This window comes from Candoia aspera, chromosome 15 (assembly GCF_035149785.1).
Source record: "Candoia aspera isolate rCanAsp1 chromosome 15, rCanAsp1.hap2, whole genome shotgun sequence".
Taxonomy (NCBI): domain Eukaryota; kingdom Metazoa; phylum Chordata; class Lepidosauria; order Squamata; family Boidae; genus Candoia; species Candoia aspera.
In genome coordinates this window covers 5,128,190-5,155,415 of record NC_086167.1, presented here as the reverse complement: position 1 = coordinate 5,155,415, position 27,226 = coordinate 5,128,190, and the positions used below count along the sequence as shown (strand labels likewise).

Below are 27,226 nucleotides of genomic sequence, written 5' to 3'. Positions count from 1 at the left end.
CTTAGTTTGTATTAGTTTTTTATCTTTACATTTTTAAACGTCAATAAAAATTATTAAAAAAGGAAACTTGGCATACTGTGCTACTTTAATTTAATTTTAATTGAACCATGCCCATTAAATAGCATAATAAATCATTTTATTTACTGTTTAAATTTAATACCTAAGACATTTTCTCTATCATTAGTTTATCATTTAAAGTAGTGCTTTTCAAATATTTGGAATTTACATTATTCATGTCATTGATTTCAAAGAATTGAATACATTTAGGGTTTCATCTTACGCATCTTTGCCTTTCTCGACACTAATAATAATGGTTTATTGCACAAAAGCTAAGCAGAATAATTCCAGGAAATGCTGTGTATTGTCTTCTATGATCAAAGTCTGGACCTCTTTTCTCCACTCTGCATAAAGGACCAGAAGCGACTTTCTTTTATGAAGTGTGCTGCAGCTCCCAAAAGCTTATGCCTCTTAATAAAATGTAGTACAAGTAGTCCTCAACTTACTACCATCCATTTAGCAACCATTCAAAGTTACGACGGCGCTGAAAAAAGTGACTTACAACTGATCCTCACGCTTTCAACCATCGCCACATCCCTGTGGTTCACGTGATCAAAATTCATATGATATGGGTCATATGATAGCCATTTGTGACCTTCCCAGCTGGCTTCTGACAAGCAAAGTCAATGGGGGAAGCCAGATTCACTTAACAACTGTGGCAAAAAAGGTCATAAAATTGGGTGTGACTTGCTTAACAACAGCCTTGCTTAGTGATGGAAGCTCTGGTCCCAGTTGTGGTCGTAAGTCAAGGACTACCCGGAAAAGGGGCTATCAGACTCAATTTTTTACCACCATAGATTAATATGGTTGTCCTCCTATAATTTTTGGGCCAGTTTGCTTCCATTGCTTGGTTTATTAACAGCCAGATCTGGTATTAGGCTGGCTACTTTTCACGTGTGCTGCTTATGTGGCTGCTTTATGTGACGCCTTGCTTAATGCTAATGTGATGCCTTGCTTGATGACCGCACCACTTAACAGTGAATTTTTCTGTCCCTACTGTTGTAAGTCGAGGACTATCTGTACCTGCTATACCCATCTCCAGAATTTCCAGAAGAAAGCCTTTCTCCACCAAGTCCATCAACTTTTTTCAGAGAATAGGGCCCCAGACTGAAACTGGGAAGTTCTCTTTGCAAACCGAATGTTCTGCCATGTTCCACGGTCAAGCTTCAGTCCAGCTTCCCCCAACAACACAGCACCGGAAGCAGGCACTCAAGGATGTAGATGGTTTAAAACACCGGGTGGATGTCATACATGGCTTTTGTAAAGGACCAAGATTTCAAGTATTTGCTTTGACCTTGTGAAATCCGACTGTCGCTTTATCAGCAGCTGGGGCGACACGGCTGTCTTCTAAGATTTGGACTCTGAAAGATCTTTCCTGCTACTAATAATCTGCTCCTCTTACCTCTGTGAACCCCTTGGTGTGGAACCTTGTACCCCTGCAGTGCAATGCAATGTTCTCTCCACCCCACCCCCATCTAAGCGTTCTTCTGCATACCCCAGACCAGAAGACCAGAAAAGGAACAGTCAATTTATTGTAAGCATTTTTTTTAATTTGCTGTTTATTGCACAGAAGCAACTGGAAGGGAACTTTTGACATGGTGTGGTGCACTTTTTGATCTGTGTGTGTGTCTGTGTGCCTGTGAATATGCACATGCACACACAATTGCTCATGTCGGAGGTGTCAACGCTACACAACTAAACCGTTTTCCCCTCCTAATTAATCTTGGGGATCGCTGCTCTTCCCGAAGGAGCTGGAGAATTTGGGTGAGGGAAGTTAAATGATTCTCTAGCTTGGCATCTCTCAACCTTGGCCACTGGAAGATGGGTGGACTTCAACTCCCAGAATGCTGGCTGGGGAATTCTGGGAGTTGAAGTCCACCCATCTTCCAGTGGCCAAGGTTGAGAAACACTACTCTAATTCAAATTCTCTAACCCTTGGGCAAAACTAGCACATCTGAAGACCCCCTTGAGACAGCAACGGGGCTGAATGGAGGGGACAAGGCAACACCACCAGGTTTGAACTGTGTTTCTCTAGAGACATCCCCAGAAATGCCTTGTCCTCCTGAGACAACCAAGAGCTAAATAAGGCCTTCAGCAGTGATGCCCCAAAACAGAGTGTGTCAAATGACAAAGGCATCTTTTTTTAAAAAGAAAACATCAGTTTGGACTTCTCTAGCCTAGTGCATCTCCCCAAAGCAGAATTCCAGCCATTCTTGCTACCTCCTGCCTTCACGGTTATTGCGTCGGACCCTTCCTTGCCCGTCTTTTGGGAAATAAATGCCCTTCTCCGGGAAGGGCCGTCAAGTTTTGCTCTGGGTTCCCCCCTCCCCCCACCCTGAATAATTCAAGTGCTTAAAGGGTGCTCTGCATATATCGCGTTCGGCGACGGAAGCGGTCATAACATACTGGAACCTCCTTTGCACCGAGTCTCGGACCGTCGCTTAGGTGGGCTTGGGTGTCCTCTCACACAAACGTGTTGCAAACATGCATTCCAGCCTCGGGGAGGCTCCTCAACTGCCTGACCCAAATCTGGCCTTGAGGAGAGACAGTCCTGAGACCGGGGGGCCTCCCACCATTCCTCGGGTGCCCCGTCAAGCACCTCCAGCGTCTTCGGATCACTTCTCGCTCTTCTCTTCTTTTTTGGTGGGTTTCTTGTCTTTGGGGTCCACCTCTGAGGACTTTTCCACTTTTTCCGTCTTGGTGGCCTTTGGTGTTTCTTTGGCACCCTCTGGGGTGGGAATCTCTTTGGGGCTTAGCTCCTTCTTGGCTTCTTCCTTGGGTTTCTCTCCTGCTTCAGGTTTCTCCTTCTCTTCCTTCTTGGGCTCAGCTTTCTCCATCTTTGGTCCTTCTTTCTCCTCTTCAGCCTTGGCCTTCTCGGCTTCCTTCTTGGCTGGCTGGCTCAGGGTCTTGGCTTTCAGTTCTTCAGCTGGAGGTTTTGGCCCAGACTCCTTGGTTCCTTTCTCCACCTCTTTCTCTGGTTCTGGCTTGGATGTTGGAGCTGGTTTGGTGGTCTTTTCCTTCCCCTTGCTCTCCTCAGCCTTGGCAGCAGCAGTTGCACTTTTCCCATCAGGGGTAGGTGACTCTGCCTTGGGGCTTTGTTTCTTCTCACCTTGGTCTTCTGTCTTTTCCTTTGACTCTTCCTTGGCTTCTGGCTTTGGGGTATCCTTGGCTGGGGTTTCCGGCTTGGCCCCTTCTTCTTTCTTGCTTGGTTTCTTCTCCTCTGCCATGGGCTTGGCCGGCACTTCCTCTTCTTTCCCTGGTGCCTTCTCTTCTTTTGTTGTTGGCTTAGCTGGTTCCTTTTGGGGTGCTGCCTCTTTTTCTGGAGATTTGGCCTTTTCCTTTGTGGGTGTCTTGACCTCTGGAGATTTAGCTTCCTCTTTTGGAGGAAGCGTGAGCCTTTCTGGAGTCTTGAGGTCCTCTTTTGTTGGTGAAGCAACCTTCTCTGGAATTTTCACAGCTGGAGGTTTTTCTGCCTCCTTTGTTGGAGATTTGAGCTTTTCTGGAGTCTTGAGGTCCTCTTTTGTTGGTGAAGCAACTGGAATTTTCACAGCTGGAGGTTTTTCTGCCTCCTTTGTTGGAGATTTGAGCTTTTCTGGAGTCTTGAGGTCCTCTTTTGTTGGTGAAGCAACTGGAATTTTCACAGCTGGAGGTTTTTCTGCCTCCTTTGTTGGAGATTTGAGCTTTTCTGGAGTCTGGCTTCCTTCCTTGGCAGGAGATCCAGGTTTTGCTGGAGATCTGCTTCCTTCTTTGATAGGGGAAGTTGCCTCCTCCACTGATTTCATGCCTGGAACTTTCAACAGTTCCTTGGTTGGTGACACCACCTTGGCTGGAGGTTTAGTCTCTTCTTTTGTAGGAGATGTGACTTTGGCTGGAGATTTGGCTTCATCTTTTGTAGGAGACTTAACCTTCTCAGGAGATTTGGCCTCCTCTTCCTTCAGCGTGGGCTTCTTTTCTGGTAATGAAGTTTTCTCTGCAGATGGAGATTCCTTTTTTCTTCCTGCTTCTTCACTTTCTTCTCCTTCACTTCCTTCTTCTTCCTCCTTTGCTTTCTCATCCTCTTTTTTCTCACCCACTTCTTCCTCTGTCACTTCTTCGGTCACCTGCACTTCCTCCGTCTGCTCTTCTACAATCACGGTCTCCTTTTCAGATTTCTCCACCACTTTAATTTTCTCCTCACTTTTGACTTTGATGTGAGTGGGAATGCTAGAGCCCTTGGCGGGAAGTTCAGGGAAAGGGGAAATTCCCATCCCACCTCCAAAGTGGCATTCTTCTCCTTCCAGCAGCTTCCTGTTTCCAAAAAGAAAAAGGGGGAGAGAAAAAAAATAAAAACCTGTTGCTCCATGGTACATAGCTCATATTAATTCTGTCAAAAGATGAGAGGCATTTGACTGGGTGAGCAGGATGCACTTAGCATAGCAATCTTTAATTAATTAATTAAGGAAACCAATCCCTGTGAAGAATGGTTCAAGTTCTGGATAGGTTTATCAGATGTCTAAAGGGCTGTCACATACAGGAAGTAACAGGGTTGTTTTCTCTCACCCTGGATGGTCGACCAGAACCAATGGGTTAAAACTACAGGGTTCAGGCTAGATATCCAGAAGATGTATGAGCCATCGGCCAGTGAAACAGGCTACCATGTGGTGACTTCTTTTTTTAACCAGAAGTCTTCAAACAGTGGCTGGATGGTCACCTGTCAGGGATGTAGAAAGTCCTTCACTAAACAAGCTTTTGGACTAGATGACCATCATGTTCACTTACAATCGTATGATTCTAATTTTAAAGTTGGCCTGGACATTAATGGCTGATGATGCCTCTCAATTTCATTATTCAGATCTAACATGTCACTGTTTTCTCAAGGTTGGATTGATATATGAATTACATTTAGACATCAATTTGGGTATTCCTTGGTAAGGGCACCTCATTCCTTTGTCTAACAAAAGGCATGAGGTGCCCTTACTAAGGAATACCCAAACTGATGTCTGGATGTAATCCATAAATCAATTCAACCTTGAGAAAACAGTGACTGGGTTCACAATAAGCTATAGTTTGCTTAATCTTGGTTTCTTGAAAAATCCACACTTGAATGGGACTGCACACATGCTAAACCAAAGCAAACCAAACCACATTATGGCATAACATAATATATGGTATGTGAATTGAGCAAGTGGGTTATAGGGACACAATATGCCAATAAGGAAGCCTGAAGGATTGGGTTCACACAACAGGCTTAAGTTAGGTCAGCAAAAGAGCAAGCGGTTGCATTCACACAACATGCTAAGCTTGGCTCACTTCTAAACTTGGTTACTTTTTTGGTCCTTGCAGTTTTGTGCAAACACAGCTCTCTGGTTAATCAAAATATTGCATGCACCCATAAAATGGGTTAATTCAGTGACCAAGTTAAGTATGTTGTGACAGCAAAGCCAAGGAGAATGTAGGGCTGTTGTGGGGACGCTGGAAAGAAGTGGGGCTCTGCAAAAAAGCATGAAATGGTTTCCAGACTAGGAAATTCTCAAGCTCAGGGGCCGGGCAATAGCCTTAGAAGAACCCAGGACAAAATTTTGTCATGTGGTTTCTGCTGTCCCTGCTGCATGTTGACCTGCTCCAAAGAAAGGGGCTCAAAACATTACTATGCAGAGGAGACTCAGCTTCACAGGTGGCTATACAGTAGCCATCCAGTTGGCCAAAGGCATCTGACAAGCTTGGATTTCACACAGTGGTACTTTGGCTGTGCCCTTCCATCTATGAAATAAAACACCTAAAACATCTGGTGTGTTATTCCATAAAGCAATAAATGGAGCAATAACACACCAGGTGTTTTAGGACCAACTCTACAAATTCCCAACCTGCTAGCTGGAAGATTTAAAACTGAGCTTTCAGTCCTTCAGGAGGATGGAAGAGGCTGTTGCAGATGTGCAGCCCAGGAGGAAATGAAATGATAACCCTAACTGCAAAATAAATGGATCCTGATAGGAAATTCCTAATCCAGATTATCACATTATTCTTATTTTTCTTTCCTAATCCAGAGGATTGGACTAAAGAACCTACAGCCAATGGAGTAATGCACTCAAAGTATTGGGTCAACTTTGAAAACCAGGGTGGGAAGAAGTATTAGAATGAGGACACAGATGGAGCCTCTTCCTGCTCCCCTAATTTGGATCTTTCTCTTATCAGACCCCATGTACCTGTATGCAGCTATCTCTATATCTAGAGCCATTTTGACGTTTAGCAGATCTTGGTATTCTCTTAGCTGTGCAGCCATTTCCCACTTGGTGTTCCTCAGCTCATTGTCCAACTGGGCAATGGTATCCTATGGAAGAAACATCTTTTTTAGAGCAAAAGTGATCACAGCAGAAGGTGAGCCAACAGGGTAGACCCTTAGACAACAGTGAAGATCTTGGGGCCTCCTAGATGTTGTGAGACAACCATAAACACCAGGAGTTGATAGGGGGTTTTATAGCCCAGCGATATCTGGAGGGCCTCAGTTTCCTTACTCTTGTCCTACAGATGTTGCTCATCGCTTGAGCAATCTGTATTTTTTAAAAATGCCATATATTTCATCTTAAAGGGGCCAGATTTCTGCCAAAGCCAAGGGTTTCTTGAGTCTGATTTCTTTTAACAGAAGCAATGAACCTTGGCTGAATATCTTTTCTAGCTATGATATCTGGCCCATCATATCTGGTCCAACATTCCCAAGTGATAGGAAAACTAGACTTCCAACTTGAAATCTGTAAAGATAGAGGACCATTACAGACCAGTGTTTCTCAACCTTAGCAACTTTAAGATGTGTGGACTTCAACTCCCAGGATTTCCCAGCCAGTGTGTTGAAGTCCGCAGTTCTTAAAATTGCTAAGGCTGACAAACACAGACATAGACCATCAGCAGGCAGTATGTGACTCGGCAGCTTATGGAAGTGAAAACTCCACACTGTGTAAAAACAGAGAAATTCCACATATACAACCATACCTCCAGGAGAGGAAGTCATGCAAAACCTCACACGTGGGGACATGACATGATGCAACACCCATCTCACGCTCCCTAAGAGCTGAAGAGAAGGTAGACTGGATATACCATTCTGATAAACAACTGTCTTCAGAGGGAGACCATCCACATGTTTGTGTTGCTCCCCACGGCCAGCATATCTGAGAGGGCTCCGGGCAGGTAGCCTAAGAGGTCCACCAGATGCCAATAATGAGCCCATGTGAGACTTTAGCCTAGCAATTCTGGGAGCTGAAGTCCACACATCCTAAAGGTGCCAAGGTGGAGACACACCCCAGGAGGTGCGCAGTGTAAAAATTTAATAAATAAATGAATTACATCACGTGCAGACAATTCTTGTCAGTGATGGAGCTTAGCTGCTTCTTTTGCTGCATCGCCGTCAATGAAGCCACTAAAGGAATTCACCAATGCGCAGCCATTAGAGCGGTCAGACAAAGACCTGCCCTTGAATGTGTTTTTTATTCGCTTAGTTTTAGCTGCTCGGCCTTTTAGCCTAACTGCTATTGCTTCCCATATGCCATGTTATTTTATACTACACTCTTTTATAGTTCTCATAATTTCAATATTAATATCAATAACTTCTATGTTAATATTCACCATTTTTTTACTCACAGATTTTAGTAATACAGTGATTTTGTTTTGTGTTAACTACTTTTCTTTTTAGCTACTATTCCACAATTTTATATATTAGCATTTACTGCATAGACAGAAGTTATGCTGTACAGTCGTACACTGTTCTGATCTTACCACATATTCTCGTGGATTAGTCCAGCTGCAGATAAGCCAAACCAAATTTTGGGGGTGTATTTTGGGACCTAAAATTCTCGGCTTATGCACAAGCGTATGCAGTCATCTGAGGATTTATGGTTTGCAATGTAATATGCAAACCATAGCAGAACTATGGTTATATAGACAGTGTTAGTAATTCTGAACTTTTGTTATTGTTCCACAGGAAATAGGACAAACTGTCAGAATGGGATGGAGGTAATTTCATCCCTTGATTTTATGCTGGCCAACGACCGAAATAAAGATGACTGATTTACTAAAGCATGACGCTCTATTTTTACTGCCTTCCAGAAAACGGTATCCCTACGAAATACCTGGCTGCTCCTGAACAAGTGGGAAAGGGAGTGCAGAATTTCTACCATGTCAAATCTCAAAGTCTTCACGCTCTGTGGCAGGGGTGGCTTTCTTAGAAGAACCTGAAGATGTCCATTGATGATGGATGCTTCTTTGTAATCTCTTCCACTCAGTAAGTCCACTAAGCTAGTCTGGACTCTCCCAGATAATGAGATCTAAGGCCAGACCTCTTTGATCCCAGGGCATCAGGAATCATCAGGGCTGAAAAGCATAAGGTCAGTACTGCATCCTTTAAAGCCACAGTAACTTTAATGAACTGACTCCTTAAAGCAGCTCCATCTTCATTTAGCCCCAGGCAAAACCTTTAAAAAGGTGGGGCTGCTTTCAATCATTAGTAAATTTGGTTTGGAAGGCCATCTAATCACCTAATGAACAACAGAGACTGTGATGGTCACAGATTTTATGCCAGTTTGAAGATCTTCCTGGGAATTATTTTCCATGGGTTCCCAGCCCTAGTTGCAACAATGCTTTTCTTATCGCGCCTTGGGAAAAAGAAGTTTCAAACTTCTGTCTCTACTCTGGAAATTAACCACTCCATTGCATCTGAAGAAATGAGCTGCAACTCATGAAAGCTTATAAAATTTAATAATTTGTTAGCCTGAAAAGGTGCTACCAGACTCCTGATTTTTTTCTACCATAGATCAGTGTTTTTCAAACTTGGCAACTTTAAGATGGGTGGACTTCAACTCCCAGAATTCCCCAGCCATCAAGCTGTCTGGGGAATTCTGGAAGCTGAAGTCCATCCATCTTAAAGTTGCCATGTTTGAAAAACACTGCCATAGAGTAATAGAGCTTTCTTCCTACAAGGCCTTGGAAGAGTGTCACCAAGCATGCTTCACTTGCCCCGATGGGAAGATCTGAACTCACAAGAGTGAACACCTTGGAGCACAAGGTTGTCAGCCAGCCCTCTCCAACCTGGAGTTTTCCAGGTGGGCCGCCTGGGTGTTGCAACCCCAACAAATTTGGAAGGCTGGCCTGTTCAGATGCCACCAGATCCATGTCTGTGAATCAGTTCCATTCCATATTACCTGGTAAGACTGGACCTCCAACTGATGGCGATCGTCAATATCGAGCCTCTGCCTCTCCAAGGATTCCTTCACGCCCCGGAGAGCTTCCAGCTCCATTGTTTTGGACTGCAGGTGCCGGCGATATTCAGATAGCTCCTCCTGTGCATTGCGGATGGCATCGGTATTTACCTTGGCAACTTCTGAGAGCTTGTCCAACCTCACTGCAGAATGGAGCAGGGAAAAGAGAAGACCCAGTGAGCCACTGCTGCCCTTGGGTAAATGCTGGCTGGGTACTGAAACTCAGGCTTAGGGGATACAGTGGCTGGGCTCGCGCAGGATGCTATGCTCCAATGAATAGGCCCATGTGCTAGATCCCATCATGGTTTAATTCACACAACATGCTAAACTAATTGCCCCATTTCCAGCCATAAAGTACTCTATGCTAGCAAGTCGTGTGAATCCAACCAGTGTTGCATTTACCTTAATCAATTTAAGACAGATTCTGTAGATGAGAAGATGTGTTACTTCTCTGGAGGTGACCCTTGGGGGCCCTCCTGTGCAATCTCCAGGGTGTCGCCTGAAGATCTGCTCCTAAGTCCAACCCTGAGGATACCACTGCAACAATACAGAGAGCCAGTTTGGTGTAGGGTTTAAGGTGCTGGACTAGAGACTGGGAGATTGTGAGTTCTAGTCCTGCATTAGGCACAAAACCAGCTGGATGATTTTGGGTCAGTCCTCCTTCCTCAGCCAACTTACGTACTTTATAGGGCTGTTGTAGTGGCAAAAATAAGAGGAAAGTGGGCTATCAAAAAATCACAATAAATGAAAACCCAAACTTGTGTATCTAGTATTTATTTTGTATTTCATATTTTATCTCTGTATAGTTTTAATGGTAAGTAGTCCTCAACTTATGACCACAATTGGGACCGGAACTTCCTTTGCTAAATGAGGCAGTTGTTAAGTGAGTCACGCTGAATTTTACAATCTTTTTTGCCACAGTAGTTAAGTGAATCACATGGTCATTAAGTGAATCCACCTTGCCCCATTGCCTTTGCTTGTCAGAAGCCAGCTAGGAAGGTCGCAAATGGCAATCATGTGACCCCAGGATACTGCAACTGTTGTAAATACATGCCAATTGCCAAGGGTCTGAGTTTTGATCACATGACCGCAGGAACACTGTGACGGTCTTAAGTGTGAGGACTGGTCATAAATCACTTTTTTCAGTACCATTGTAACTTTGGTCACTAAACAAATGGTTGTAAGTCAAGGACTACTTGTAATGTCTCCAACCAGAGTGGAAAGATGTGAAAACATATTAAGATAGAAGTCAGTTCTGTCCAGCCCTTCTTCTGATTTAAGTAACTCTCTCAATCAAGTTAGAATGCAAGAAAACCCAGGAAAGCTGATTTCTGAATTTGCTGATGATCCAGGCAACTAAGAATATGCAGATAACTGAAGCACATGACTTTTTAAAAATTATTTTCACAAATCAACCTTGAAGAGTTTTTCTTTCCTGAAATTAGCAGGCAAATGCCTGGGAAGATCAGAAGTGGGGAAAAAAGAAGGAAGCAGCAGCAATGGATAATCTAAAAATCTAAAACCTATTCTTTACAAGGATGTGGAGAAAAGATTGTCTTGTTATGTTATTGTTTGGGTTTAAGCATGGAATGGGTTTTGCTCCAAAGGTGTAACTGTCTCTCTAGACCAGCTATGAAAATTTCCCCATGATATGTTGTAGGTCACTCTGCCCTTCCTAGGCTGCATTTTGGATGCTTTCAATTCTTTTGATGGAAATGAGCCACATTAACATGTAGCCCTGTGCTCATTATACTAATTACTCAAAAGATCCTCATTGTTAAAAAGCAGAGTTTTTAACTGGCATTCTGTTTAGCTGTTTGCAGGTTACTGCATTGCTGAACAGTCTATGGTAAGGCACTGTTTCAAAAAGGAGATAGAGAGGGGATATTTTATTTTTTACTGAATCTGGAGGCAGATTTCCCAGCCCTGATTCTGCCAGCGAGCAGCCACTTTGCAGTCTGACTCAGCAAATGCAGATGGGTTATCCACAGTGAATGATGCCTTTACAATGTAGAGTTCCAGTCTAGAAAGAAGCCATCACATAGCATGGTTCACATAGCATGCCAGGCTAGGCTGAAATGGGCTGTGTGTTTTGTGGTTCAGCCACTGTCTTTACATGTGGTACAAAGCAGGCATCATGTTGAACTGCACAATGGTGCATTTGTTTGAGCACAATGTAATATGCAAACAGATCCACTGCAGTTGGTTAACTGAGGATTAATGCACTGCAGGAACTCAGCCTTCAAGTACCAAAATCATTTCCTTGCTGTCTCACCAGGTCAGCAGGAGACAGTTAATCACAAACTGCAACAAGAATGTTGTGGTGTTCCTCTTTTTAACCAGCTTCTGCTATTTATCTTTCTGTCTATCTATCTAACTGATAAGGCTACCCAAATCACCAAAACTCTGGGCTTGCAAAAGCGAGATTATGTGCAATGCTAAGAAGCAGCATGCATAAAGAGCTTGCAGATAATTCCAGATGCTAGATTTGCATTTTACACCAGCCAGTTGTGACATTTATTATAGACAAACTTGGCTAGGTTTGAACAAGTACTTTGATGTAAGATTATTACGAAGACCCTGGAGGAAAGATAGCGCAAATTATTTCCATACTGATACCAGGAAAACAAGATGGACATTTTTATGTAGTTACCAAGACATCTGGGGGGAGACCCATGTTATTTTATGGTGGCAAAGCTTATGCCTTTTAAGCAAGGCTGGCTGGGGAATTCTGGGAGTTGAAGTCCACACATCTTAAAGTTGCCAAGGTTGAGAAACACTGTTCTAATTTATAGTCACCAAGAGTCCAACTTGGCTTGAGTGAAACTTACTCCTTTTAAAACAAAACTCCTCAAGATTGAGAAAGACCAGGTAGAAGTTCCACTGATCAATCTCTGATTTATAGCAGGAACAGGAATCTGCTTTTACACTCACAGCCTTGCTTCCTGGAAATTTCAGAACCCGAATCCAAGCTCTGCATAAACTGGGAAGGACTTCTGTCAGTGGTTTAACATAATAACAAAAATCGCCTTCTTGTAATTTAACTAAGGCTGCTAAAATGAAGAATTAAACTTGGGGGAGCTTTGTGCAAAACAGCAGCAACTCCTGTCCAGTTCTGGCCCATAACATGCTCAGGAGCTCCATTTTTTTTTAGTTGGGATCCTACCATACACTAAGCCATAATTTGTTTGACTTTGGCTTAGGGTGCTATATGTGAACTCAGCCAGGATGACTTCAAACCTACATCTTACAGTTTGCCCCATCCGTGAACAACAATGCCTCAGGTAACCCAACATGGTGGACAGGATTGTGGTTTAATGCGAAGAGCGAATCCAGTCAGAGTTTAGGTCTTTGATCCCTGGGCTCCGGATGATGGATCTTGGAGTTCTCGGCTTAGAAACCCCAGTCGTTACCAGCAACGGAGCAGCACCTTGGACAGCGCCCTCGCTCTGCGCGCCGCGGCGGCTCTCTCCCCCGCGTGGCGCCCGATCGCCGCCTTTTCGAGGGGCCCGGGAGCGTCGTGAACGTGGATTAGCATGCCCAAGACCCGGGGGGAGGGCATGGGAGCGAATGGTGGAAAAAAAGTTACGGAGGCTGCGTAGGATATTAAGCTGGCTGGTCCTGGATTGTTTCCTCAGGCCCTTGCCTGACTTTGCAACGCCGGATCGATGCGGGTTTCCAGACAGCCAGGGATGGGGGCGGTCGTCCCGAGTCTGGCAGCCGCCTTCAAAAGGGTGGCAACGCTCCCATCCGTCCTCCAGGGGTCGGAGGTGATTCCCAAGACAACCCCCCCCCCTCTTTTCTTTTGAAGCTCGATCGCAGCCTCTCTGGAGAAGGGAGAGCCGGATATTCTGCCGGCAGTCCCTTCAAACTCCCCGAGGGCCGCCTCATTCTTCCCGGCCGCCCCTTTTCCCGCAAATCTCCACTCCCCGTCCCCACCCTCCGGTCCCCCGCCTAGCTGGCGCCTGGCCGAATACACGAAGGGGAAGGAGGCGGGCTTGCGAGGCGGGGGGAGTGTCTGCAAAGATGGGGAAGGGGGGTGGCAAGAGAGGCTAGTCACGCTGCGCCAGACTGGCCTCTCCCTGCCCCCCCATAAGAAAAACTGCAGGGCGGACTTTGCCCTCAATCTGCCGCCGAGTGCCAGCCGCCCGGAGTCAGCCGAGACTGCAGCGGCGTCTCGCGCTCCCCCGGCGCCTGGGCAGAGCCCCCTTCGCCGGGAAAGTGACCCCCCCACACACACACACTCTTGCCGGTCTCCTCACCCAGCCCCTTCCCCCTCCTGCATCAAGGTCGACGGGCCGCAGCACGGAACTGGCGAGCCTTTTCTTTAATCTCCCCCCTCCCCGCCCCCAAACATAGCAGAATCCTACTCTCCCCTCCCCGGCTTCTATAGGACGGCGCCTGGTTGCATTTCTCTGTCTTTTTCCCTTTTCAAGCTGCTTTTTCTCCGCTCCTCCAGCGAACTACTGCGGGAAAGCCACGGTTCTTCCTTCTGCCCCCTCCCCGCCTGCTTTTACCTTCCAGCAACCCGGGGGCCTGACATCCCCTCTTCTGCAGTGGGGAGACACCCTGTTACCTCTTTGGCTCTCTTTAAAGCAAGATTTCTCAACCTCGGCAACTTTAAGATGTATGGACTTCAACTCTCAGAATTCCCCAGCCAGCTGTACTGGTTGGGGAATTCTGGGAGTTGAAGTCCACAGTTCTTAAAGTTGCCAAGGTTGAAGCAAATTATTTCCCTTCTCAACTTCGAACACGCTTGTCCGGCCCTTGTTTTCTCGCGGGGCAGCAAGCTGTCTTCCTGACCCACAAGCCTTTCCCATTCTCGGCCCCATAGCCTGAGATGGGCTGTCTCTTCCCCAGAGCTTTGGGTGAGTGGCCAGTATTGTCTTCCGCCCCTGCTAAAATGGAAAAGGCTGGGAATTTGGCCCCAAGTGAGAAATGAATAAAAATTAGGAAGGGGGCGGTTGGAACAGTTAAACGCGGGGTGGGGGGGGTGAGAGGGTTTCATTTCAACCCACTGCTGCTCCTCCCCTTGTCCCCCCGCATTACAAGACCTTCATTCGGTGGTCGTCTGAACTCTATCTTGGAAAAGAGATTGGCGCCGTTCCAAAGCGCAGCAACACACCCCTGTCCAACTCTTTCCCGCACCGCAGCGTCACTCCGTGGGGTGGATTTGTTGCCCCTTTTGGGGTGAGCCTTCGGGAGGGGGAAGAGAGGAAAAAGGGGAGCAAGAGCGGGGTTTCAGATTTGCACAGCAACTTCCCGCAGCCGGCTTTTGGTGCATAATTTGCCCTTGATTGATTAGTCAAGTCATTTTCGATTCCTAGCGACCACACAGACGGATTTGCCCTGTGTCAAGTGAAAGAGCCCCCCTTTTGCCCCTGTTTAGAAGGACCAGCGAGTTTTTTTTACTTATAGCCATATCCGTTTATCGTTCTTTCTTCCCTCCCTCCAAAAGTCATGGGGGAGGGCAAGGAGGAGGGAGGGGGTGGAATCCCGCACACCTCATCCTCTCCAACCACCAATTATGCGGTTCAACCTCACCGAAAGCCCAAGGGGATCGTGACCCTCGGCTGCGTCACTTTTCTCGCCCGTTGGCCCAACATCGCCACCCCCGTTCGGACCCGAGCAAGAGCTGGACACCAGAACCCCAAGCCCCGCCCTCTGCCTACCCCTCTAGGCTTCAATCGCTAACAATACAGGTAATGGTACTGCGAGGTATTCAATTTATATGCCGCCCAACTCCTAGCGACTCAACATTCCCTCTCCCTAAAGACGGGGGGGGGGGGGAGACAATTCCTGCCTCCCGGCGCTTCCCCATCCCCACCCCCACCCCGCTGCTCGGATCATTTGGCTCATCTCGGAGACCCCTCTCTAATCAGAGAGGGTCAGGACCGCCTAGCCTCTCCCCGTCCCCCCCCCGTCTGGTTGCCCTCCACCGCCGGCAGCAGTGGAGAGCAGCCCTCCGCCCCCCTCCCCGCCTCACCTCGGAAAAACTCCTCGGACTGCAGCGAGCTCTTGAAGGCGTGTCCCTCCAGCTGGGCGCGGATCTCCTTGAGCGCCGAGGTGACGTCCGCCTGGACGGCGGGGGCCTCGCGCAGCTCGAAGGCGAAGGGGCCGGCGCCCTGGATCTGGCGCAGCAGCTCCGCCACCTCGTCGTCCTGGCTGCGGCGCAGGAAGAGGCTCTCCTCGCGCAGGGCGGCCAGCTTCTTCTCCAGCTCGCCCTTGGCCAGCTGGGCCTGGTCGGTGAACTTGGCCAGGGCGCGGGCGGCCGCCTCGCTCTCCTCGCGCTGGCGCGCCTCCTCGTCCAGCCGCTGGCGCAGCGCCGCCGTCTCCTCATCGAGCCGCTCCTGCTCCAGCCGCAGCTGCCCCTTCTCGGCGCTCAGCCGCACCAGCGCGCCGCGCATCTCGCGGATCTCGCGCTCGTACAGCTCGCCCAGCGCCGCGCGGCCGGCCTGCTGCTGGCGCAGCGCCGCCGCCTCTCCCTCCAGCTGCCGGTTCTGCAGCTCCAGCGCGCGCACCTTGTCGATGTAGCCGGCGAAGCGGTCGTTGAGCGCCTGCAGCACCTCCTTCTCGCTGCGCCCGCCGCGCAGCTCGCCGTTCAGCGGGCCCAGCGACTCCAGGCTCTCGGTGGACGAGCCCAGCCGGCGGCGCGAGGCCGCGACCGCGGCCGAGCCCCGCGACCAGGCCTGCGAGTGGAAGCCGCTGGAGGCCAGCGAGGCCGCCCCGGAGCGCGAGAACCCCGGCGGCCCCGCAGAGCGCAAGCCGCCGTCCTTGCGAAACGCGGCACCCCCGCCGCCGAAGAGCACCTCCGCGCCGTAGCTCAGCATCGCGCCGTCGGAGAGGACACTGCGGCAGCCGGCCAGCCGCCGCCGCTTATATGCAGCCCGGAGCCGCCCCTCCGAGGACCGAGCGGGGGGGGGGGTGGAGGGGGAGGAGGAGGAGGAGGAGGTACTGCGCGCTGTCCAGCCCCGCCTCGCCTGCCAACCCGGCGGGGGCGAGCCAGACCGCATCTCCGGGCAGCCCTCTTGTCCTCTCCTCGGAAGATCCCGGGGCTTCAAATGCCCCCCCAGCACCCCCAAACTGCAAGCAGAGGCGCAGGGCAGGGTAGACTCAGCCCCCTCCCCGGGCAAAGACTCCCGAAGAACGGGCAGGTTGGAAAGCGCCTGGAGGCTGCCGCAAATCCGCCCGGGGTCGGGTCCCAGCCTGGCCTGGCCTGGGATCAGGCTCACTAGCCGCCAGGAGGTGCGAGCCCTCGGCTCAGATCCATCCTCTGCTACGGAAGCTGCTTGAATAGCTTTGGGCCAATTTACCCCCATCAGGCCCAACTCGCAGGGTTGTTGTTTGGGAAAACGAATTAGGAAAGCGTGGGCCGTGGATGTGCGCCTGGAGGAGAGGCCGCCCCATCCAACAAATTAGTTTTCCCAAACTTTTAGATCTAGATAGGACGCAGTTGCCCTATTATAAAGGGATTTGGGCTTTCTGCCGCCAAAGTGTATTTGCCCCCACTCATACTTGTGATGATCCAAAAAGATCCCCCCTCCCCCTGACAGATCATTAAGTCCTGGGTCTAAATCCACCATGCTGGAAAATTGGGTGGTAGGGTTCAGCTTGCCCCTTCCTAGTTGAGCTGTATTGAGATTCATTTACTTCAACTTCCAGAATTCCATGCTGGCTGGGGAATTCTGGGAGGTGAAGTCCACACAACTTAAAGTTGCCAAGGTCGAGAAACACTGCCTTAGCCTATCAGGGTGTGCCTCCATGCCCTGTTTTGTAGATGGTTAATGGCTTGGGAGCAGCCCCAGCTTGCATCTGTCCCAGTCCAAGCTGAAAATCTGAAAGCTGGCTGGGAAGTGGAGAGAAAGTCACTTGCACATGCTCAGAGGCACTCTGGTGTTCTGAAATATTAGGGAGCACCCAGCTCTTTTGCTGGTCCTCAGCCAGGAGCAACAGCAAGCAGTCCATTGTTGCCACAATAAAGCCAGAGGAAAGAAAGATGTTACTCGTCTTCTGCTCATCAGAGAGACAGGATGGGCATCGTTTAAGGGAGGAGATTTGGGAGGGGGGCTGAAAATGGTCAGCAGGAAAATAGGATGCTGCGTGCCTGTGGCGCCTTGGGGGTGGGTTGGGGAAAATGAGTTCCTACTAATCATACAGAACATTTGAAGAGCGCTTTTTCACCGCGTTTCACCTTCACAGTAATCTCCCCCATGTCTGTCCTCATCTCATAAATGGGGTAATCCACAGAGCAGTGTTTCTCAACCACGGCATCTTTAAGATGTCTGGACTTCAACTCCCAGAATTCCCTAGTCAGGCTAGCTGGCTGGGGAATTCTGGGAGTTGAAGTCGACACATCTTAAAGTTGCCAAGGTTGAGAAACACTGGCACAGAGACTGGGTTCACATGTCATGCTACCCTCTTCAGTGGCATAGGCTACCCCCACCAGGTTTGTCCACATTGTGGAGCCACCAACCAGAAGGGCTGGGTTTACACACTGTACTAACCCAAGACCAAGCAAATGAGAACAGAATTCAGGAGCCTAAGAATCCACAGTGGATCTTCTGGCCCCTTGGAGCAGAGGGCTCAGTGATGCTGAGCACACCTGAAGCTGGTTTCCTGGTGGTCTCCCATCCAAGTACTAACCAGCACTAGCCTTGTTTATCTTCCAAGCCCTATCAGCCCAATGCTGATTCTTGGAGACTGTCTGGACAAGTCTCTGCAGTTTTCTTAGCAGGTTTTTCAGAAGTGGTTTGCCATTGCCTCTTTCCCAGGGCTGAGAGAGAGTGACTGGCCCAAGGTTCCCCAGTTGGCTTCGTGCCTAAGGCAACTCACGGTCTCCCGGTTTCTAGCCTGGTGCCTTAAGCACTAGACCAAACTGGCTGTCTTACTAATATAACTAATTTTGAAGTCCAGTATCTAATAATTTTGGGTAACATTTCTTCTTCTTTATAATGGTTAAAAATAGATTCTGAAGATCAAGTTGAGGGCCATTTAGAATATACCTCTCTAACTATAGAGACCCAGCATATGCCACCCAGTTACATTTTCAAAACTGTCCTTTTTTACTTTTTTCTGTTAATTTAGGGTAATAAAATTACTTTTCCAAAGCCCCCATGCTAAACAACATCAAAGATAAAATAATGCTTAGAAATGCAAGTCATTTTGGAAGTGGAAAAGGGAGAGGTTTCTTCAGCAATGAAGCATTAATAATTAGGATTCCACGCTGGGAAAAATCAGGGGGGGGGGAAATCGGCAGGAAAACAAACACATAAATATTGAAAATCTCTCCTTTTCTGCCTGTCTCCCACACCCACCCACCTAGAGGTGCACACATGTAGACAGACAGTATGTTGTCTGCAAGCTACATAATGCAGTATTGTACAGAATGACTTGCAATTAGCATCTGCTCCTTTTTTCCCTTCCTGTCCCACCGTTATCCTGATTTCCAAACAGTCTCCCCACAGTTGAGCCCCAAGCAGAGAGAGATCGGGGCTGGGGGGTGGGAGGGGAAGGGAGGGGTGCTCTGGATGCCATGCAAAATCCTTTCCTCTGCTTGCTGACCCCTTCCAGCAGAATCCTCTCCCCCACTTCAGCTTCGGCTACAGGAGATCTCTTCCCCTGGCATCTTATTCAAAGCTGCCTTGCTAAACTCCAGCAAATTTTGCTTTTTGAAGGGCCTGAAGAGGTGGCTCCAGGCACCAGCCTGGGGCCCCACGTGTGAGATGGAGCCCCCCGCCCTGTTGTTTGGCTAGGTTGAATGTTGGAGGGGGGCTTTCTGATCGTTCTTTCCAGCTGCTTTGGGTTTTACCTTTTTTTGTATGTGTTTTTATTCTTTTGAATATCGCGAGCCGTCCAGAGGCACAAGTGTGAGATGGGTGGCCACATAAATCCACTAAATCCAATTAATTAATTAATTAATTGGGCCTTGTCAAATCCTTTGCATTTGGGATCAACCCTCGGACAGCTGGAAGGGAGCGACTGGGATCAATCGGAGGATTTGTTTTGATTTCCAAGGCTGGAGGGCTTTCCTGTTCTTGCATTCCTTGGATACTGGCCATTCCGCAATCTGATGCATGCTAAGGATAGGTCCCTGCCCTAAGCACACTACAGTCCAAGATAAAGTGGGGAGGTCAAAGAGGAACTCCGACAAGAAAAGAAAAAAGTGTGAGTGGGAGAAAGTGTTAATTACGTGCAATTGATGGAAACTGAGATCTGGGGTAGATCGGCCCACCTAGCAACATGCCCATGGAAGACCAGGTTAAAGATCAATGAATAATCAATCATTCATCTCTCCCCCCACCCCAAAGTAACATAATTCTCCTTCCAAGCAAGAGCAGGAAAGGGATGGGGTTGAGGAAGGGGAGGGGGGTTGCCCCCACTAGAAAGAGGAGCAGGATGCCCTGAGGAGGGCTGCTTGACCGCCCGCATTCAGCCTCGCCTGCATTCAGCCTCGCTGGCAGCCCCAGCCAGGAATGAGGATCAGGCATACTGGTTACTCACACTCACAAGGCCCCAAAGGAGCTGGATTGTTTTCCATGTGGGACAGGACACGGGCCCAATGCTTCTAGTTGTTTGTTTTTTAAATGCCCCTCCTTGCACCAAGCTTCGCTGTCCCTCAGTTTCCCTTGAATCAGTATCTTTCTTTCAGTTTGGCAAAAGGTGCCCCACTGGCATGGGATGGGAGAGGCGCCAAGCCTTTTTTTTCTACACACATAGAAACACACATTTCCTAGACTACTGGGGGAGTCTGGACAAACAGCCAGATCAACCCAGTCTGGGCCTGATTCTAACCCAGTTCCTACAAATTCTCAGGCAAAAGAGCATCTTTATATCCCCTGTCTGAGGATGAAAAGCAAACTTCCTTGCACTCAAACCTCCTAGTCAAATTCAAAAAACCTTTTAATCTATGTTTCTAACAGAAAAATACTTCTCATTCTTTTCCTTGGAAGCAAAAACAACTTCAGTAAATTAACTTATTATGTATTTGGTGCTCTTTCAGGACACCCTAGATCAGTGTTTCTCAACCTTGTCAACTTTAAGAAGGGTGGACTTCAATTCCCAGAATTCTCCAGCCAGCTGGCTGGGGAATTCTGGGAGTTGAAGTCCACCCATCTTCAAGTTGACAAGGTTGAGAAACACTGCCCTAGATCTAGCTTTGCAAACAAACAAACAAACATCACCAGATTTAGAGCAGGCATAAAGGATGGTTTAGAAACCAGGAAGAGGGAGAAACGATGCTGGCTAGCTAGTTCAGCCCTTGGCACTAAGCCATCATTTGTTTTAATCACCATTTGACCACCATTAGTCAAATAAGCCATAATGTGGACAAAGACGTTTGAACCATAAACCCTAGTTTGAAAACCACAGTGGCTGGTTTTGTACTGTACAGCATGCTAAGCTATGGTTTGTTTAACCACAGTTCCACTGTTGTATAAACCACAATTGGCTGAGTATATGCAATGTACAAAAGTGGCACCAGGTAAATTATGCAGTGGCTTCAAGGCTTGTAAAAGTGAGTGAAAGTTCACAGAGCCATTCTCCATTATTTTTTCACAGTACCTGGCTGTGGATGATGGAACCCATTTGAATGGCACTCAGGTCTAGTATATGCTTTTATCCAGCCATATTGCTTAAAGGAAAAAAGTATGTGTATGTTTTAAATAGGGACGCGGTGGCGCTGCGGGCTAAACTGCTGAGCTGCTGAGTCTGCCGATCGGAAGGTCGGCGGTTCGAATCTGTGTGACAGGGTGAGCTCCCGTTGCTGGTCCCAGCTCCTGCCAACCTAGCAGTTCGAAAACACGCCAATGTGAGTCAATTAATAGGTACCGCTTCAGCGGGCAGGTAACGGCGTTCCGTGTAGTCATGCCGGCCACGTGACCACGGAGGAAGTGTCTTTGGACAAACGCCGGCTCTTTGGCTTTGAAACGGAGATGAGCACCGCCCCCTAGAGTCAGACACGCCTGGACTTAATGTCAAGGGAAACCTTTACCTTTACCTATGTTTTAAATAAAATCATACATTTTTATTTTAATTAATTAATTAATTATATTTTATTTTATTTGTTATTATTTCTTATTTTATTTATTTTATTTTATTTTATTTACATTTACATTTATTTATTTTTAGTTCTTATTTTATTTTTATTTGTTTTTTATCATTATTTCTTAGTTTATTTCTTAGTTTGTTTATTTTTATTTTATTTATTTTAAACATTTTAAAGGGTGCGTATGTTTTAAATAAACACAATGCAATGATTTAGTGATATTTGCGATCTGGAAATGTTTTTAGACTAAGGAAGGGAATGTCAAGAAATGGGAAGCTGGAAGGGAAAATCAGGATTAAAGCCAAATGGGGAATGGCAAATGTCCTGTCCCCACGGATGAAAAAAAAACAAAACCCTGGCTGTCAGGTTCACCAGAAGGCAGGATAGAAATCAAAAGTAAAATAAACTTGCAACTTCTGTAATCATCAGTTGATGGTGAAGTTCTTAGCTGATCCCCCTCAAAGTTAAACCGGGTGGACCTGGCTTCCTGCAAGCAGATTCCAGGCTAGGAGGAGGAGTAAATAATCAAACCTAAATCCCAGAAAAATGGAGTGGGGAACCAGGACATTTCTCCACCATGAAATGACAGGAATGTGCTGTGAAGCACCAGAAGCTGTGTTTGACTCAAGGCAATCTCACTTTATCGAAAAGGCATTTGAATTCCAACCCCTTCTCCCAATGTCTTGTTTAGGCAGCCACAGCTGGAAATCTGTCCAACTGTCTATCTTGTCCAAGCGGGCAGCAGATGTGGAGGAATCCCAAGGCTGTGGATAAATCAAATATAAATGAAATGAAATGGATGTATGCAGTGGAACCAAATAGCTAATAAATATTGTACAGTCTCAGTAACTGGGGGATAAAAGAGTGGAATGGAATAGCCTGGATAAAGATCCACATCCTGCCGGGCAGAATCTTGGCAGGACCCATCTGCCTTAGGCGTGTCCACAAGGTTTGGTCAAAAGAGTCAGAATGGCAACCCAGTGCCATCAAAGCACCACCTGTTGTTTTTTTTAATATACAACATCTTGACCTTTTCTCTATACCCTGAGGACACCTCTGAATTATCTTCTTTTAATATTAATATTTATTTATCTTGATTGGAAATTGGGTGGTTTTATCCACTGATTGATTGATTGATATATTGAACTAATACATAAATAAATAAAACAATGTTTCTGGGTTTTTTGAAAAAAAAATTGGGGGGGGTATCTTTCTTCCTCCCCTCCCTTCCTTTTTTTGCAAGTTCAAATTTTTACATGGAGTTTTCAGAAGGTTGTCCAGGGACCTGGGGACGAGCTGAATTTTTGGAACACTTTTTATTTGTTTTTATTTATTTTTGAATTTATTTTATACCTCATCTGGAGGCATCCACTGGGTTGGAAAATGATGAAAGCAGTGTTTTTTAATCTGTTCAGTCATGTCCGATTCTTGGAGACTGCCTGGACAAGTCCCTGCAGTTTTCTTGGCAAGGTTTTTTTTTTCCCCCAGAAGTGGTTTGCCATTGCCTCCTTCCTGGGGCTGAGAGAGAGGGGCTGGCCCAAGGTCACCCAGCTGGCTTTGTGCCCAAGGCAGGACCAGATCTCACAGCCTCCCGATTTCCAACTTGGTGCCTTAACCACAACACCAAATGGGCTCTCTTATTGTAGCTTAGGGATATGCAAAATGGATCAATTTGGGAATGGAACATTTTGTTCCAATTCAGTGTGCTTGATAAATCTGGCCTATGTTGGAAGTCCTGGCAAATCCAGCATGCCTCATTAGCATGTAAATTAGCATGTAAATTGAGTTGTCCTGCAATGCAACTCTGAGGAAGCTGTTTGTTGCCACTCCCATTTCCTCTCTCTCTCTTCCTCCTTCTTCCACCCAGGGAGAAGCAAGCATGCTGCTCTGCTCTCCATTCATCAGGGCCATGTGCTCAGGCCTTGAAGGATTCTGCCCTTTCTTCCATGCAGCTCTTGGCAGCTGTAGGGCTGAGAGTTTAGGGCAAACTAAGTATTTAGAAAGAAAAGAAGAACAAAGGAACTTCATCTTTTCCACCAAGATGAATGTAACAGAAGCAACAATAAAATCAGTAAGAATTCTTTTACTTATCTTAACCTAATATGTCTAAGCGTGTGATTCTTTATGCTTGGGAGGGCTGAATCTGTAAGATTAATAACCTGTGTTTCTCTGACATGCTCATTGAAGCTATTTTAAGATAATATTCTTTTTCTGTGCCAGCTTCTCAGCTGTGTTATAAGCTCTGCTCCATTTCAGTGGTTCTAGCAGGCCACTAAATTGGCTTCAGCCTAAAGTAGGCTTGGCACAGTTACTATCTCTGCAGTTTTCTTGGCAAGGTTTTTCGGAAATGGTTGGCCCTTGCCTCCTCCTTCCTAGAGCTGAGAGGGAGGGACTGGCCCAAGGTCACCCAGCTGGATTCATGTCTAAGGCAGAACTAGAACTCAGAGTCTCCCAGTTTCTGGCCTGATGCCTTTACCACGACACCAAACTGGCTCTAACTGTTTTGTACATGCATGCAAAATAACAGTGAATGTCTAAAAATGACAAAGCTTGCATGCAAAGGAGCAATGCTATTCTTGCCATGTGTTCCCTTGAGGATACATGTGACACCCTTCTGTTTTCCAGTACTCAAAACAGTTTTCAACAATACCAAAAAAAAAAAAAAAAAGTGGAGTAGAGGAGAAAACAAAATTAATTCAATTAAAATAGGCATGGGAAGGAATTCCAGTCACCAGCATTACCTGGAAAGCAACTGGACTCAAGATGCTTGAGTAGAAACTGGGAGATTGTGAGTTCTAGTCCTACCTTAGGCATGAAAGCCAATTGGGTGACTTTGGACTAGTCCCTCTCTCTCAGCCGAACCCACCTCACAGGGTTGTTGTGGGAAAACTAGGAGACAGAAGTATTATGTTCACCACCTTGAGTTGTACAAATTAAAGGTGGGACATAAAGCTAACAAACAAACTAACAAACAAACAAAAGCCATTCTTCCTAGACTCAAATCTGTGGCAACTTGTGGAAAGTAAGTCAGAGATGCTCTGTTCATGCTCAGAAACAGTTTTTCTTGCTTCTAGGTAGCATCAGATGCATGTATTATACACCATACAATTTACTTCTGTGCATATCCAAGGTATTACCCACCTAGCTGTAATTTAAAGCACCGTTCTGAGTTTGAAGAAAACGCCTTGAGCATTTTCCATCCTGTTTCTTCAAAAAGGAGCATGACTGAAGATGAATGAGGCCAGCCCTTTGAGGTAGGCCAGCTCAAGAAACAGACACTGCAAGGATTCCAGGAATGCTCTGTACTGTTGGGCAGAAGAACTGAATCTTGAAAGGTTGTGAGTTTCTCCCTGCCCCATCTTACACTAAACAAAATCAAGGGGTTATGTTGAGTTTCTTTCTCATTCTTTCTTCTTTCTCAGGGCCAGGAAATAATTTCTTGATGGCTCTCATTCATTCCTTCTCCATTCCCAAGACCAGGCCTACATTCTTTCTCAGACAGTGATCACAGGCCAAGAGTAGAGGCAGTGTGATGTAGTGGTTAAAGTTTTGGATTAGGAGTGAAGAATCCCAGGTTCAAGACCCCTTCCTAGATGACTTTGGCCAGTTCTTGTCTCTTAGCCCAGCCTACCTTACAGGAGTGTTGTTGAGAAAACTTGGAGGAGGGAGGACTAAATATACTACCTTAAGCTCCTAAAGGAAAGGTGCAATATAAAGCTAGTCAATACATGAATAAATAAATAAGCAAATAAGTACAATACATTAATATAAAACTTAGTAGGCTGCTCGTGGCCCAGTATTCTGCAGATCCAGTTGATTAATTCTGTAAACCCTGATCAAGTAAACCGTGGTGTGCCTTCAGTACTTGCAAGATTTGAGGCAGTGCAAAGGAATCCGTGGCCAACTGGCAAGGATTATTGATTCCAAACAGCAAGAAGAAGAAATCACTCACCACTGTAGGATTGTTTTGTTTTTATTTTTTGCTGATTGCCCAATTCTGTTTTCTTGGCTTGAAAAATATGGCAGAGTTTGCACAACCTAAGATTCAGCACTTGCATATATGCTCAGCGGGATGACCTGGTTAGTTTAGGGTTCTGCACAGTCCACAAATCCAGAGAGTTGTTGTTGCTGTTGTTACTGCTATTATTATATGTTAGTTTTATATTCTGCTTCTCCTTCACCACCAAGGGTGGACCAGCATGAGTCTCTCCACAGCCAGTCCAGCCATGAATCACTACACTGATTGAGCATGATGTGCAAAACCAGAGGACGAATCTAAACTTTTTCTCATACATTTTTGTTAGACTGTCCAATGCAAAGCTTAAATGTAGGCTTCTGCCCTTGCACAAGTATTTTGCACTTGCCTCTGATGAGTGCATTTCAGACAGTTGTGTTTTTCTTTAGATTCACTAGCCAGAAGCAAGTGCACAGCTGGGTCTGGATGCAGACACTGCACAAAGATAAACTGTGGTTAGGAAGCCTGGCCTTTACTGTGTTGAGTGCACCCTTCTGGCGTAGTTACTTGAAGATTCAAATTCAATATCGGCCCGTCCTTCTGGAAAAAGTCAGATTTTAGATCTTAGATCTTGGAAGTCTTTTGAACAATTCTTCTCTGTTCATTTTTTAGGTTCCTAAGGGTAGCCTGAATCCTGAAGAATCACCTTTGGAGGTTGACAGATCCGACATCTCCCAAGTTCACAGCCTGCTCATTGATTCCGGACAGGAAAATCCCCAAAGCAAAATGCTGACCAACTGATTCCTTCTGTTGGTCATTGTGGGGGGTGGGGGGCAGGCAGGAGGGGAGGCAGTTAAAGCAAATGGGCAGAGGCTTTCTGACAAGAGAACTTGTCCCTGGGAATGTACTGGCACCACTTTTATGCACTGTGGACGACAAGCTTAGAAGGCTATGAATTAGGCCATTCTTAGGAAGAATCAAGAGTGGGCGCGTTCTTATTTCAAAAAGGCCCAAGGTCTTCCCAAGAATATGCTCAGTCATTCCTAAGAGTGCTGGGAAGAAAAGCCAGACCTTCAGAAGAGAGCCAGGAGGAAACATGACGGAGCATTTCATTCCTCTTAAAGGGACAGGCACTCTGGGCAAGATCCAGCAGGCTGGTGGAAGCTTTGTAGCCAGTGGGCGCTGAGCGCTCCGGTCTCAGGAGAAGCCAGGAGGAGCTGGCTGGTCTCAGCACATCTGGAACGTCCTCCATGAATATGAGAGGACCAAATGCTGACATGTGGTCTGACCTGATTGACAGCAGCGGAGAAATGCTGGAGGATGAAATATGCACCAACCTTTTGGCAAGATGCTGGGGAAGGAAAGAGAAATCAGTGTGACTTTGAGAAATGTGAGATATGAATTGTCTGACTAAATCAGGTGGTCTTCAATTCCGTCAACAACAGCGATAGTAATCAACATGATTCATGGGATAAGAAGCCTCAGAAAGGCAGGGAGTAAATCAAAAAAGGGCTCATGGCAACTCCTGCCCAACTTTCGCTGATCTCAAAAAGTAAAGTAGGATTTGGGGAACTGATTCAGGGTTGTCTGAACCCAGCCTCATGACCTGGGCGCACACAGGGCTGCAACTGTGGGGGGGGGGGGCAAGTGGGGCATGTGCCCCGGGTGCCACACTGGGGTGGGGGGTGCCAAAACGACAAAATAGTATTTGAATACTGAATGTTTGCCCCAGAGAGGGGCGCGGAATCCATGTTTCCCCCAGGTGACACGGACCCTAGTTGTCACGCTGGGCATACAGAACCAAGCTTTGTGGTACACAATTAAGGCAAAGATGCATTCATCCAGGGGTGTCTGCAGGGAGGGGTCAAACAAGTTAAGATGGGGGCCATCACCATGTGATGCAATGCACATAAAAAACATCAGGGCTTCAATTACACAGTTCCAGCAGTC

General features: G+C 46.8%; 2 protein-coding genes across 3 annotated transcripts in view; both read right to left on the bottom strand.

Moving 5' to 3' along the window:
• GAS2L1 (growth arrest specific 2 like 1) overlaps positions 1-27,226 on the bottom strand; it is a 338,981-nt gene that overhangs the window by 182,560 nt on the left and 129,195 nt on the right. The window contains exon 7 of one of the 2 annotated variants that reach the window (XM_063315359.1): positions 13,510-13,523. The exons of the other annotated variant lie outside the window; for it this stretch is intronic. The gene's annotated coding sequence lies outside the window, so the exon portion shown is untranslated. Of the gene's footprint in view, positions 1-13,509; positions 13,524-27,226 lie in introns of those variants that run through there. 2 annotated transcript variants of the gene reach the window in all.
• NEFH (neurofilament heavy chain) lies at positions 1,913-16,119 on the bottom strand. Its single transcript, XM_063315361.1, has 4 exons — positions 15,265-16,119; positions 9,222-9,421; positions 6,240-6,364; positions 1,913-4,344 (listed from the first exon to the last, which is right to left on the bottom strand). Exons 1-4 carry the CDS (start codon positions 16,106-16,108, stop codon positions 2,673-2,675), a joined length of 2,841 nt encoding a protein of 946 aa, XP_063171431.1. The 5' UTR covers positions 16,109-16,119; the 3' UTR covers positions 1,913-2,672.

Bases quoted from the DNA above. Each gene is read 5' to 3' on its own strand.
- NEFH (XM_063315361.1), bottom strand. From the start codon at position 16,108: ATGCTGAGCTACGGCGCGGAGGTGCTCTTCGGCGGCGGGGGTGCCGCG. The intron at 9,422-15,264 runs GTGAGGCGGGGA...TCCATTCTGCAG, and splicing joins GTCCGAGGAGTTTTTCCGAG to TGAGGTTGGACAAGCTCTCA. The intron at 4,345-6,239 runs GTACATGGGGTC...TTTTGGAAACAG, and splicing joins ATAGAGATAGCTGCATACAG to GAAGCTGCTGGAAGGAGAAG.